Source organism: Epargyreus clarus, unplaced genomic scaffold (assembly GCF_041222505.1).
Source record: "Epargyreus clarus isolate Ecla_fem2 unplaced genomic scaffold, WU_Ecla_fem_2.2 ptg000002l, whole genome shotgun sequence".
Taxonomy (NCBI): Eukaryota; Metazoa; Arthropoda; class Insecta; order Lepidoptera; family Hesperiidae; genus Epargyreus; species Epargyreus clarus.
The window spans coordinates 3,462,321-3,477,852 of record NW_027332210.1 but is presented as its reverse complement, the minus strand read 5'-3'; the positions used below and the strand labels follow the sequence as shown (position 1 = coordinate 3,477,852).

General features: G+C 39.0%; 1 protein-coding gene across 1 annotated transcript; it reads right to left on the bottom strand.

Annotated features, from left to right (window-relative positions):
• Positions 1-3,867: 3,867 nt before the first annotated feature.
• LOC140746088 (cytochrome b-c1 complex subunit 6, mitochondrial) lies at positions 3,868-15,136 on the bottom strand. Its single transcript, XM_073078092.1, has 3 exons — positions 14,927-15,136; positions 5,090-5,135; positions 3,868-4,098 (listed from the first exon to the last, which is right to left on the bottom strand). The coding sequence occupies exons 1-3, from the start codon at positions 14,942-14,944 to the stop codon at positions 3,938-3,940; spliced, it is 225 nt and encodes a 74-aa protein (XP_072934193.1). The 5' UTR covers positions 14,945-15,136; the 3' UTR covers positions 3,868-3,937.
• Positions 15,137-15,532: the final 396 nt, after the last annotated feature.

The window sequence follows — 15,532 nt, the reverse complement described above, 5'->3', positions numbered from 1 at the left end:
CTTTTCACATACATATATTTGTAGGGTGTCACTTATGCATTTTGAAAAAATTATAAGTATTAGAGTCATTAGAAAGGAACATATGTTCAGTTTGGTATTGAGGGCTATGGAGGTTTTAAATGGTATCAAATGAACAATAATTGCAGCGTGTGTCTAAATAATCCCTAATTATACAGCGAATTATAACATAAAACAAACAATAACCATTCATCTAGTATTTTTCAAATATTTTCGATCAGCAACTGAATTGAACCGTTAAAATAATATAAAAACGCCTCATCTGTAAAAGCCTAAACAGTAAACCGTCTACCGTCACGAACTAGGTCGGGGTTCAGGGTACGACGTTCCCCGAGGATAATGGATGCAGCAGGAACCGGGAATGAAGTGATGCTAAATTGTTGTGACATATGGTACGGAATTTCTTATTCTGGTATTGTGGATGTTTGTCGCGGCCAATGACCTTTTTAGAGTTCCGTAGGGTATAAACGGAACCCTATTACTAGGCATTGTGTCTGTACGTTTCTACACATGGATCTATCTCTTGCGCTGTCATAGATAGATACTTGTTTTTTTTTAATTTTTAACAGAGTGTATAGATATTACTAAGGCCGCTATTATTTTTTTTCTACACTCAGCCCCACACTAGGATGCGCTGTGTCGTGGGTGGTATGAACCTGTGTTCATACCACCCACATGAATGAATCGATGAATGAATGATCATGAATCTGGGTATTTATCTCTGTAGATAAATACCCAGATTCAGATACAGAAAATTAATTTATCATTTAAATGTCTGTCTGGCCGGGATACGAACCCGGGACCTTCTGCGTGTCAGACCGGTATGGTGACCGCTCCGCCACGCGGGTCGTGTCAACATACTACGTCTTTGGGTCATGGAAATAATCATATTGGTACCATATCGGTTCGACGCGCAGAGAGTCCAGGTTCGATCCCCGGCCAGACAGATATCTGTTCTGAGTCTGGATGTTTGTGTATTAGTCTTTGTGTGTCCATGACATCCACGACACAGGGAATCCTAGTGTGGGTTGTGAGCTTATAAAGCTTTATTTTGAAGTAAAAGCAGTGACAGCCTAGTGGTTACAAATTTGGCCTCTCCTTCGGGTGTCTTGAGGTTCAAATCCCAAACATACCTCTGGTTTCAAAACTATTCACACTTTTAGACGCTTGTAAAACCGCGAGATACAGCTCGTGTGCCATATAAGAATGTTCATTAGGGATTTTCCCTAACCTAATCTTGCCATAATAATTTTTATCTCATGATGACCCAGGTATAATACTTTTATCGCAGATAATATGTGGGATGCGTTTAAGATGCCTCTAAAAGTCTCATAAACCTACTTAAATTATGTTATGAAGGTTGTAAAACTTATTTTGGTTCAATTCTGATGGCATTACAGTAACATTTTATGCCTTTTAAGAGCAGCGTGACGCGTTCTGGTTTGATGAGTGGGGCAAGGAAGGCTAATTTGACTTTCGACTTAAGAAATTTATATTATTTTAATTTAGTCCTCAGCTGACGCAAAGCCTATAACTATGACGGACCTGAGGTAGTACTTTAATACAATCTAGGGTTAATAACAGATTTCCATAGACTGCAATGACCACGTATTAGATGGACTGCATGCTCGTTTTTTTGTAAATAAGATTGAAGTGGGAATCGAACGCGCGAATGGTAAGTTTTCATGCTGCCCATGGGCTTTAATAACGAACTAGATTTTGAACATATTATATTATTAAAGGTGGAACTCTGTGAATCGACATCGACGGCACCACCACACCTATTTCTACCTAATAACAGCAGTGTTAGGCGCTGCTGTGTTGTGGTTTGAAGAGTGTGGTGGAGACATCCTTTTCGAAGCGTTCCAGCTTAGTCCTCAGGAATAGTGACGCAACTGTTGCCGACCGCAGGTAGGAATCTAGTTCTCTGGGGTCGATTACAGATGTCCATGGGCGGCAGTAGCTACTTACCATCAGGGGGAACTGCATGCTCGTCTGCTACTCTAATAATATAAAAGAGTTTCTACCTAAAGCCGATCACGTTGCCAGTCCAGTACCCTTACCAGGAGTATTTACGTTTTGACAAATATGACTGTTTTGGTATTTGTTTACGTATTTGCCCATATAAATTCCAATCAGCGCCACTAGCGGATTGTATCAGAACTATCGTGACAGTAACGTAACATTAAATATCTAAATTGACAAAATGGCGCTTTATGTCTTGTCTCTCTTTTTTGCGAACATGTGAGGCAGACAAAAAGACTTGAGCACTTACTTATTGTTACGTATACTCAGTGTACTGAAGCAAACGGAACAGAATAATGGATTGAGTAAACGTAACGTAAAAATGTGGGATGTTTGAAAACTCATGGTAAGGGTACAGAGCACTAAAACAGTCGCCCCATTTGTAAGTCAGCTCCACACCTTGGTATACAACTCCATAAAAGGTATATCGTTATCATATATGACTTTGGACCAATTATAGGCGTGCGTGAAAGAATTCGATATCTTGAGGGACCTCGGCCTTACGAACCAGCCATGAGATTATGTGACCCCATTAAAGGAATTCTGGATATGTTTGATATCTATCGCCATTGAATTTATTTAATTCGTAGTATAGTCCGCGTAAAACTACTAGTCCGCTCTGAGTATAGAAAGGAATTGCGTCGCCATAGCAAATTGTATGACTACACCTGTTTGCAACAACTTCGGAGAGAACTAGCAGTTTGACGCGAACTATACCTGCCTATCTATGATTCTATTTGAAATTATTGAGTGTCACAATTTTCTTATGTTTTACCCGACTGCGGAGGGTAATGTTCTTCGAGTGTATTATATGTATTTCTCATTCTATAGCGTGTTCTGAAGCCTATACGACTTAACGGGTTTAATATATGTATTGATTATCACAATTTTCTTATTTTTTAACTGACTGTGGAGGGTAATGTTCTTCGAGCGTATTATATGTATGTCTCATTCTATAGCGCGTTCTGATGACCTGTATAATGTATGTATTGATTATCATAATTTTCTTATTTTTAACTCACTGCGGAGGGTAATGTTCTTCGAGCGTCTTATATGTATGTCTCATTCTATAGCGCGTTCTGAACCCCACACGGCTTGACGGGTTTAATATATGTATTGATTATCACAATTTTCTTATTTTTTAACTGACTGTGGAGGGAGGGTAATGTTCTTCGAGCGTATTGTGCTTATGTCTCATTCTTTGACATTCCCTGCAGCCCAAATAGCTTGACAGGTTTAACATATGATTATGAGGAGTCGTAGGATTCATCTAAATTGTGGGAGTGATATAATATATAGCCATGACAAGAATATAGCCTATATTCTTATTTTTTGGCCGTTGCACCGCTACCCTTGAGGACTACAAACCAGATCACAGTAGCGCTTGACACTACTGTCAGTAGGCAGAAGTAGGTGTGGCGGTGGTGCCGGCGGAGTTGAACCACAAAGGGTACTGCCACCTTTAATAAGCAGTCGGGATTTTTCCTTTTTTGGCGGTGGTGCCCCCGAACTACGAAAGATTTTATTAGCTTTACATTTACTAGTTAGAATTTGTATTTATTTGAACTGATATCAATTCAAACAAGTCACATAATCGTGAGATTTATGAAAATAAAGTTACTTTTATTTAATTACCCTAACGTCACAAATAAAAAACCAAGTACAAAAACTTGTTGTGTTAATAATTAATTAACAGAAACTATTATATAATGTTGAAGATATATCATTGAGGACGAAATTAAATAGACTCCCAATTTAAATAAGATATTTGGAATAGTTCGTAAATTACACGGATTATATTATATAGTCATATCTTATATTCATAAAGTATTAGTGATCTATCTCATTCCTTTGTCTATGTAATAGAAAGGTGAGTTAAAAAGGTAGGTTGAGGTCAAACTAGGTCTTTGAAGGCTTTAGCGCCAACACAGTGGTCCACGGCTCCCATCAGGTCCATGACCTCCTGGTGGCAGGTCTCAGCAGTCTGACTTCTCGACTGCACGCGATCTTGGCAGGTTTGCAGTACTTTGTAGAACTTCTTCACTTTGCAGTCCTCTAGAAATTGAAAAACTCTTTAAAGCTAACCTAACCGAAGCTTTTTTTTCTTCTCGAGGGGGCAACCTTCAAAAGGTACGCGACGCCGGGTTATGTGGGTTTCTTACCGCACTAAAACCCCCCCAGGTGGTCGTCCTCAGCGCTTGTTGGAGAACTCCGCGATCTCCGATGGAACACAACCGGAGTCCTCCAAGCGCGTTGCCCCGATCGGGCTCTGCCCTGGGGGAGCGTTCGCTCTTCTCACAACATCTGGTGATTACGACGGTATGCGACCACACATACCGCCGTCCTTCCCGGGGTAGCTTACTGGAGTGTTCGAGCTCCCACTCTTGCCGCCCGCAACCCCGGAAGCTCCCTTTTAGTCGCCTCTTACGACAGGCAGGGGGGATACCGTAGCCCTATTCTATTCCCGGAACTACAGGGACAAACCTAACCTAATCTAACCTAAACCTTGTTGCAACTTTTCGTAACTATTATAGTATTATAGTACCTATATTGAATCACGATATCGAAGTTTCTAGAACACTTTTTAGATACAAACCAATGAAGACCAACGGAACACTTACCGTGTTTAACTTGTTCCACGAATTATGTATTTCAGTTTTTTTCTATAATCTTTAAATACCAAACGAACATGCATTATACCTGATGATAAGTGGCTAGAACCACCCATGAACATCTGTAATTAACTGTAGATAATATATGTCTCTTACCTTAGGGTTGCCAGATGCGTGCTATTAGGACTTAGATTGAACGCCTCAGAATGGCTCAGATAAATATATCTCCGTGACCATACTTTTCAATTTGTAATCCAGCAACACTTAACTCTGCTGTTTTTAGGCAGAAATAAGTGAGGCAGTGGTCCTCTCGAGGCGAACTAAAGGTAAGTACTACCACCTTCAAATGTCCAATATTTCACGATTTTGAAGTTTTTAATTTATTAATGTTTTTAAACTATAATATATAATGCACGATATGCTTAAGTACTTACTTTCCAAACATATACCTCTTTCGCGCGCCAAAGGGTCATTGGCCTCCTGTAAAGAAGAATATTTGTAATATATATGTATTCTTCTACTCTAATTATTGCCGCAGTGGTCACCATCATAATAATGGTCTACAACGCTGAGGAATACCAAACTTAGACAGTTTCAATCCATTTTTAGGGTTGCGTCCCCAAAGGGTAAAAACCCTATTAGAACATAAGCCGAGGCGTTCTAGCTTAGTCCTCAGGGGTAGCGGCGCGTCTGCGGCCGACCTCAGGTAGGAATAGCTATTAGCTAATTCTATCTGGGGTTGATTACAGATGTCGGCAGCATTAGCCACCATCAGGTGAAATGCATGCTCGTCTGCTACTTCTATATTAAAAACTAGCTGACCCGGCAAACTTTGCACCGCCTCAAAATCTATTTATCAAATATATATCATATAAAATAAAGCCTATGTTACTCGTGGATAATGTAGCTTTTGGATGGTTAAAGAATTTTTAAAATCGGTCCAGTAGTTTTTGAGCCTATTCATTACAATCAAACAAACAGACAAAGTTTTCCTCTTTATAATATTAGTGTAGATAACCTATGATAAGGGTTTCCTAATTTAGGGTTTAGAAGGCTTTAAAGCATCGTTATATATTTTATCACAATAATCTGTATAAAAAAATCTAAATTTAGATCCACTTTATTGATGGCATTGAGCGTATATTATGACCACGTGTGACATCAAATTCGTACAACATCATTAAGGGGATCGTAAACGCTTCTATAGCTGACGCAGTATAGTCCGCGTAAAACTGCTAGTCCGCTGTGAATATAGAAATGAATCGTGTCGCCATAGCAAATTGTACGACTACACCTGCTCGCAACAACTTCAGAGCGGAGTAGCAGCTGGGTGCGGACTACACCTATTGATATTCAATCTATCGATCCACTGTTGATAATAAATCTATAATAGTTATAACGTCAAGTCGGCCCTGTCGTTATTAATATTACATGCCGTATGCGGAAGGACAGGCAAGGCTATAGTACAAGTGCCTCCTGAAAAAAGGGGCCCCCATTTAAAAAGATACTCAAATTTCGTAAAAGTGAGACGTCGCACGTCGTACTTCCGTGGCTGCTACAGAAACAAACACAAAAAAAAAAAAAAAAAAAAAAACAAAATTTGGTGGTACCTACGGAATTCTTCATGTTTGAGTGCGACTCGCACTTGGACAATAATATTTCTAAACCTTATAAAATATGTATTAAAAAACAATACGACACGACGTATCGTATCTACCGATATACAGTATCGATTTTTGTAAAAGAAATACATTATCCTAATTTTTCCAAAAAATATTTCCAATTTTTTTTACTTTGGGACAAATAACATAAAAAGCTTGCAGTGTAAAACATGCCTTATAATAATTATATCTGCACTGAGTTGCATAAAGGCGGTCCAAATCGGTTATCATTGCGATCATTTGGTTTCAGACATTATACCAATTAGTTTACACAATGATTATGTTGTATGCTTTTTAATAATAGTAGAATTCGTATTAATACATACTAGACTTAATATATGAACGATTATTTATAGAGATATAATTAAAAGGCTCCTAGGGCAAGATTTGATTGTCCCTGTAGTTCCGGGACCAGAATAGGACTACGAGTATACCCTGCCTGTCGTAAGAGACGAATAAAAGGGGGCTTTTGGGGTCGCGGGTGGCGAGAGTGGGAGCTCGAACCGCCCGGCAAGCGACGCCGGGAAGGTCATGTGTGGTCGCATACCGTCGTGAACAACAGATGGTGTGGTGAGTATCAAGCTCACCTGGGCGGAGCACGGCAGGGCAACGCGCCAAGTGGACTCCGGTTGCGTTCCCTTGGAGAACGCGGAGTCCTCATCGCAACGTCGAGGACGGTCACCGGGTGTTATAGTGCGGTAAGAATCCCACGTGACCCCGTGTCGCTCCTACGGCACTGGGGAACCTTTTGAAGGTTTCCCCCTCGTTAACGAAAGAGGGCAAGCACAGTTTTATAAATCTATCCCATGTTATTCCTACTAAAAATAATAATTTCAGGGCAGGGGACAGTAAACAATATATTTTCCTATAGGCAAAATATATTTATATATTTATCTGTATATCAATATACGTTGTCTGACAGACGACTTTAGTTTTATTAAGTAAAATGTAACTATTTAATATAAGCTTTTATGTCTCAAATTATTTGTATGATAAGACGGCACGATTCCTAAATATTTGCTCTACACTTTGACAGCCTCGTGTTTGCATGTTATGTTGTAGCCTCAAACCTCAGAGTAATAATTTGCATAGAGTCCATGCTGCTAATACTTCGGTACAAATCGTATCCATAGTTATGCCAAACTACAAACTAGCGTTGTAAAATGAGTACGTATTAAGTACATCGTGTTTTCATAACACATTTCACTAGAATTACGACGTTTAAACTAGAAAATTATTAAAAAACAAAATGTATACTCTTTAAAATATGCCTATGTCGCTCCCACAAATATAATTAAGTGACATGAGATGTCATTAGATTCATCTTAATATCAGTTAAGCCATTCGGGCTCCAAGGCGTGCACAAAACATGTAAAAACTTTACCCTTTGCAAATGTAAAAATGAACCAAGCAAATACACTCAACTTGAACTTTAAAATTAGACTGTTCACTATACCCCGCATACCAAGTTCTTAAGTCTGAACTGTTCTCACCCGAGTTTGCTCGCTCTATCTTTAAAGTAACTTTATGGTCGTAACTTTGTATGTTGGGATAAACATTGCTAAGCACCTTGAACGACGCAAATGACTTTGGTAATTCCAGTATTTCCCAATATTATATACTAGTAATATGACATCATTGTTATAAAACTTATAATCTATAAGCAGCGATATCTTAGTGGTTTAAGTTTGGCCTCTCAATCGTTAGGTCCGAGATTCGAACTTCGAATACCAGAATCAGATTTTTCAAAGTTATTTAAGTATTAGAAATTAATTATCGCTTGCTTTAACGGCAAAGGAAATTATCGTGAGGAAACCTGCATACGTGAAAGATATAAAAAAAATATCACAGGCGTGTGAACTCTATCATTACGCATTGGCGATGTCCACTAAGATCCATTGCAAAAATCCATCGATGGATCTTTTTGCAATGGATCTTAGTGGATATCGCCTACGCATTTGACCAGCGCGGTGAACTATGGCTAAATCCTTCTCATTCTGAGAGGAGACTCGTGCCCAGCAGTGGGGCAGTAATGGGTTGATGATGACTAATGTACACACCTACATAACCACTTAAAATTACGCGCATAAAATAACAGTATAGTAATCGCGAAATAATTACGTGAAATAGTTGAATGTTGGTTTTTTGTCAATATTATATTATTATTCATGAAATCGTTAAAATGTTAGCTCAGGAAAAACCGGACACGATTATACATTAACCGGTTTATAATATAATTACAGACAGTTAATTTATGTAGTATGTTTTATGTGTTAAGTAGCTAATACATACATATATAACGAAAAGTAGATGATAAATTACTTACAGTGAAATACTAGTTGGTTACAGGCAAATATAATTGAAATAGTATCTTAAGTAAGCCACAGATGCCTCAAGACTTAAGTTGGAGTTCTTGTGTAAGCGTTTCCCTTTTGTTTTTGGTGACGACGAAACCTTCAAAAGGTACCCGACGCCGTGGGAGCTACGACGGTTATGTGTGACTTTTACCGCACTAAAGTTAGGTGGTAGAACCCTATGTGACTCGACTCTGGCGGCACCACCGCCACACCTATTTCTGCTTATATTTTACTGCTGTGGCCTGTGATCTGATTTCAAGCGTGTGGTAAGGGAGATATACTTTTCCGAGGCGTTTCAGTTTAGCTCTTCGGAGTAGCGGCGTATTTGGGGGCGACCTTAGCTAGGAATCTAATCTTATTTCGGATTATACATATGTCCACAAACAGCAGTAGCGATTTACAATCACTTGGACTGCTCGTCTGCTACTCCTACGTACTAAAACAACAAAATAATTAAAATTATAATCAAATGCCATTTGTTCCAGCTAAGTGAGCTGAGTGACATGGTGATCTAGCGATGGCGACCACCACGATGGTAGTGTCACCGCTGGCTACACAGCCCTCGCCGAAGAACAAGAGACGCCTCTTCGCAGAGGCCAGACAGAACAGCTTACAGAAACTCAGCGTGATTTTTGACCACGGTAATAAAGGTAAGTTTATTTTCTAATAGTACCTTTTATCCCGAAGAAAGCACCGATCCCAGGGATAGGTAAAAACTTCAGACCGCTAGTGAAGCCGGGGGTGACAGCTAGTTTTACATAAAGAGAAGCGCCGGGATCTCTAGAACGCAATGGTCCCTTCCCTTCTTGCTTTCCTTGCACGATGCCATTCAGACTTTTCCCAGAACAAGCCTCTTCTTTACACTCAAATTTTAGTCAGATCCATGAGAAACCAGATCCCGGTGTCTTCTACGTTGCGCTGAGGACACCGGGACCGGGAGGAAATTGGGGTTTAATGGTTAAAAATCCTACATAACCCCAGTGGCGTAACTACACTATAGGCGACCCGTACCAGGTTGCGGGCGGTGCGAGTGGGAGCTCGAACCGTCCAGCAAGCAACCCCGGGAAGGACGGCAGTGTGTTTGGCCGCATACCGTCGTAAACACCAGGTGAGGGGAGCAGCGTAAACTGCTCCCCTCACGGCAGAGCCCGATAGGGGCATCGGCATTTGATTTGATTTGATTTGAAGGTTTCCCCCTCGTAAAAAAAAGGCGACATCAAATTCATTGCATGGGGCCCTAAGAATTTTTCGCTCACGAATACGTACTGTAGTAATTGTTTAGTCGTGGAAACCATTTGTCGCTGTTTTTTTTTTTGTTCTTAGCAGCCTCTCGAACCGAGGCACTGGCAGGCCGAGGGCTCGTGGCATTTTGTCAGTCCTGCCGCCCTATAATTACACCAATGCATAATCCGTTCTTGCTCCCACGGCACTGAGTACCTTTTGAAGATCCCCATAAAAATTTCTCGGAGCTACCACCACGCCACTCCTACTAAAGCTATTTATGTCATTTCGTAATCACATTGCGGAAACTGGACTGACGATCGCTGACCATGTAGCTTCAATTGGGGACATCTTTGCATCGCATGCATGCATTGACGTCAACCGTGATGCAATATGCATGGTAATGTTTACAAATGCTTTTTGGGACAATCTATTAACCCATTTCTATGTGAAAATGTTTTTATTTTAGTGCAACGTTACACCGTTATTATTGCGTTAAAACACTTTAAACGTTAGTTTTAGTATCAACCCTATTGTCCTATATTGTCTCAATTCTGGAAGTCCAACACACATCTGTCAACGAAGTTTCGGATCCGTCCGAAAGTTTGGACATAACTATTGGTTACACGGTGGAAATAACCAACTGTCAAATTAATTATTTTTCTGGACTGTTTAAAATCTACCGCGTAAGGTTTAGCTTCAAGCAAATCATCTATAGTTTTCGGAACTTAAACTATGGTTAGCTTTTATCTGTCTATTTCAGAGGTGCTCTACAAATTGTGAAGCCTGAAACTTGTAATAGTGTAGGAAATATCCGAATCTTCGGTTGTATTTTCGGACGAAACGCCCGAAGTTACAGATTTCGTAGAGGCATAAGAAGGGCAAACTAGAGTAGTTAGGGGTTAAAAAATACACACGATACGTGTATCATTGTATCGAGTTGAATGAACCTTCGAATAACTCGAGATCATGCAAACATAATTAATTCTGACGTGATTACACTGGAAAGCAAGGACGAACATGTTTGTTTTAATTTGGTGATTAAATAGACTGCTCTATTAAGTTCATTTACATTTACAGGCATAGAACGTGTCAGACACGCGCCGTGGCAGACGAAGTAATATTGTTTTTTACAATGTGTATAAAGATAAACTTTTTCTGTGTTTACCGTAACACAGATGCGCATGGGCCGTGCCTGTCAAAATATTGTATAGAAAAATATTATTTTGTCTGACACGGCACGTTGCATGTCTGTAGGAATAAACGCACGTAAAATGTCCTCCGAAGCACGGAAGCGGACTTGCTTCGTCAATAAGACAATAGGATCTCAAAGTGAGCACAAGAAAAAAATATCGGCAAATATTTTATACCGCATCCACACAATTGTCAAACGTCAACAAGTCCTTACAAATTGAAACGTGAGGATAGAGTATTTGATTTAGTTTGTGTAGAAGCACGCGATTAAAGCCGAATCCTTGATGTCAGTTTTTTCGTACAAATTGAAGGGACTTTGCCGCAAGCTTGCAACGCGTCCACACCACATGTTTGCATACAACATTAATGGTACGAGACATTCCGTGCGACTAAAACTTGCACTAGACCAGTTTTTTACTTTTTTTTTTTATAATATAAGAATAGCAGACGAGCATGCAGTCCACCTGATGTGGCTACTGCCGCCCATGGACATCTGTAATCAACCCCAGATAGGATTAGATATTCCTACCTGAGGTCGGCCACAGATGCGCCGCTACCCCTGAGGACTAAGCTGGAACGCCTCGGAAAAGTCTGTCTCCCTTACCACACCCTTCAAACCGGAACACAGCAGCGCCTAACACTGCTGTTATTAGGTAGAAATAGGTGTGGCGGTGGTGCCGCCGGAGTTGAACCACAAAGGGTTCTACCACCTTTAAAACCTTTTTACTAGTCACAGTTAGTAAATAAAGAAAAGAACTTATACATATACTAGTGGTGCCCGCGGCTTCGCCCGCACTTTAAAGAAATAATATGACATACATAAAACGGAAAATTTGTACCTGCATTGGAATGACAGTGGTGCCATCTGTCGAAAATTGGTCTTACCAACTCCCAAACCCTCGTGGGCTCTTGGACAACAACTTTGCTAAAGATCATTACTTGATCAAACGCATAGTTTCCGATTCTATAACTACTTACGAATTAAAAATTAATTAAAAAAACCTTTTCCCACGGACTAAATTGTGGATCTAAACCATTCTCAAGTCCCCTTGAACACACACAACAAATTTCATCAAAATCAGTCCAGTCGTTTAGGAGGAGTTCAGTGACATACACACGCAAATAAGAAATATATATATAAAAATTAATTACTAGCAAACAGTCTTTGTCTATAGAAGGCATGTGGCGTACGAGATGTGCAAAAACGAAAAACATAAATTACACTTCAACATGCTTCAAGACATTTAAACGCACAATTACAACGATTAAGCCCTATTTGGTCTTATTATGTACTTCCACACATTGAACTACATACATACAGGATTGCAAATGTAATTTTTTTGCGATACTTACTACCACAGAATAGATAACGTTGAGAAATGGCATTTTCTACGGAAATGACATGCGCGCAATCTGCCGTATGTCAATGCCATAGACAGACTCAAATAGATCTATCTGAGATGAGTGAATAATACCGATATAACTAATATATTATTATTAATAATATAGTAGTAGCAGACGAGCATGCAGTCCACCTAATGTTAAGTGGCTACTGCCGCCCGTGGACATCTATAATCAAACCCAGATAGGATTAGATATTCCTACATGAGGACGGCTACAGATGCGCCGCTAACCCTGAGGACTAAGCTGGAACTCCTCCGAAAAGTATGTCTCCCTTAGCCTTCAAACCAGGACACAGCAGCGATTAACATTACTGTTATGAAGTAGAAATAGGTGTGGTGGTGGTGCCGCCGGAGTCGAACCACAAAGGGTTCTACCACCTTCAAGTGAAAATTATTATGGCATCGTGCAAATTAAAAAGAGAGCGCAAATATTGCTGCTTTATATACCTAACAAAAAAAACTTGACATATTATAAACACGAACATCGATTTAACCTGATTAAAAAAAAGAGAATGTTAAAACGTTTGCTCTGTATTTTAAAATACTATTTGGTGGATATATTAAAAATGTTATTCTAAACCGCCATCGAATTTAGAAGCATTTTTTCATCTATCACTCAATCAATTAGCAAAATGCTAATAAAATAACGACTATAATATAATTATGCGCAAATACACAAGTCTCAGACACGAGTGCATGCCATTTCTATTCGATACCAGTTCTATGGTAACCAACCCCGTCGACCTCACAAACTAGAGTTTCAAAGTCAGCATTACCACACGAATACGACAATCGAGAATCAACTTTATTTCCATCGAATGTGGTTGTAATACTATCAGCTAGGGACCTGCACTTAGTTTAGTTCTTATGGGTCAAGGGAGGAAGTGACCACAGTGTAAGGTCAAGGTCTTGATAAGTATTTTAATGTCTGTTGCATCCGATATTCGTATCGCTGGGGAATTATCCAATATAAAGTTTGGATTATAGTTTAAAAAATGAAAAACTACTGAAACCGTGCAAGAAATCGTTAATCCTGACAATCCTAAAGAGGAAAATGGGACAAAATTATTATAATCGTATATTACAATCGGTTTTTGATAATTGTTCAAAATGTTGAATGAATCTGACCGTTCAAAGTGGGCACAAATCGAGTTCAGAGATTCCGTTGCATAGGTACTCACATACATGCAGGTCAAGCTAATAAAAGCACGGTAAAAATACTTTGCAACAATCCGCTACCAACATGTATAATGGCGTATATTATAATTAAGGACGTAAGCATGAACCTGCCTCCCACATAGAATACGTGTATATGAAGAAATAAAAATATACACCACCATACGTATTAGTATTGGATTGTTGAGAAGTAGACAACTTTGTAACATGAATTTCCGACAAGTAATACCTGATACTGTTCAATACTTTGGTGATCAATACATGAGTGTTTATACGGTTTTCTTATCCATTTGATCCTGTGATGATTTACTCATCATGGTCAACTATTTACTGTTCCAATGGTCATAGGTTTCCTCTCACAGGGAAAGGGCTATTTACCAGGCTGGCTTAGTTAGGATTCGTGGAATTCGTAGACCACTCAGGCAAGCACATTTCCTTTAATGCGCCATAAGCAAGTAATTTGTAATACCCGCATAACTTCAAAAAATCAGGGGAGCTTGGTATTAGAACCTCTAGCATGAAATGCTAAATTTTAAATCACTATGTTATCACTGAACATAACTGCGCTAACATACGCACGGAACCCTAAAAATTTTCAAAACGCACTTGATGATTATAGTGGAGCAAATGATCTTGACCCCCCAACCCCTTTTTTTTTTTTTTTTTTTTTATAATATGAGAGTAGCAGACGAGCATGCAGTCCACCTGATGGTAAGTGGCTACTGCCGCCCATGGACATCTGTAATCAACCGCAGATAGGATTAGATATTCCTACCTGAGGTCGGCCACAGATGCGCCGCTACCCCTGAGGACTAAGCTGGAACGCCTCGGAAAAGTCTATCTCCCTTACCACACCCTTCAAACCGGAACACAGCAGCGCCTAACACTGCTGTTATTAGGTAGAAATATTAATAATACCCTATCTCCGGTTTCCCCATATTCCCTCCAAATATATGACAGAAATGAATTTCATGTGCGCCTGCCACAAATAATAGAGCACTATTTCAATAATACCGATTCTTTTTCTGTTATTCATTAACACATTTCAATTAATTTTACATAGAGTTAGTGAATTTTCAAAGTTTAACTTCTTTAACTTTTGAAACGGACAAACACCTTTGGGGTGGAATATCAAAAACCATTTCTTAAAGGAAACGGCAAAAAAGGAACTTACTGCTAAGACATGACATATTATAGTAAGCAGACATAAAATCATTGAGTCTTTATGAATTATATAATCTTTCATTATATAAACTTACTGAATGCCAGTCATCCATTTTCAACCATATAAAGTTTTGTTTTCTATTTAATACTTAGTACCGAGTTTTAGGGGATTTCAATTTGGATTCACTGCATCGTTTGATAATTCACTTTAATTTTGTTGTAAATTTAAAATAAACATGTTTTTCGCTTTGGTTTCATGGTTTTATTATGACAACTTCAAATTTTACTTCATAGACTTGAGTCATGACAAAAAGTAGTTTTCTACGTATTATAATAAAACAAAAAATAAAACCCTATCTATTTGAGATAATTTTATGGCTCGACTTGGCGGGGCACGGCCGTGCCTCCTGATGTAGCTTGAATTATTAAAAAGTTCACATAATATAAATAACTGATTGATTAAATAAATTTACTTATTTTATGAGTATACATCATCGATATACTACTAATAAAGACGATGTCATTGGTATACATCCATTTTAAATTTTAAAATAACGATTAGGTAGGAGGTTACTGTACTCTTTGACATTAAGCGTAACGTTGTATAGTTTTTAAAAGCTTTTCATAGATGGCAGTGTAGCGTTTCCATTGAAATGCGCGCTTTTGCATGACTGTTTTTTCGCAAGCAGTTGTATTTTGAC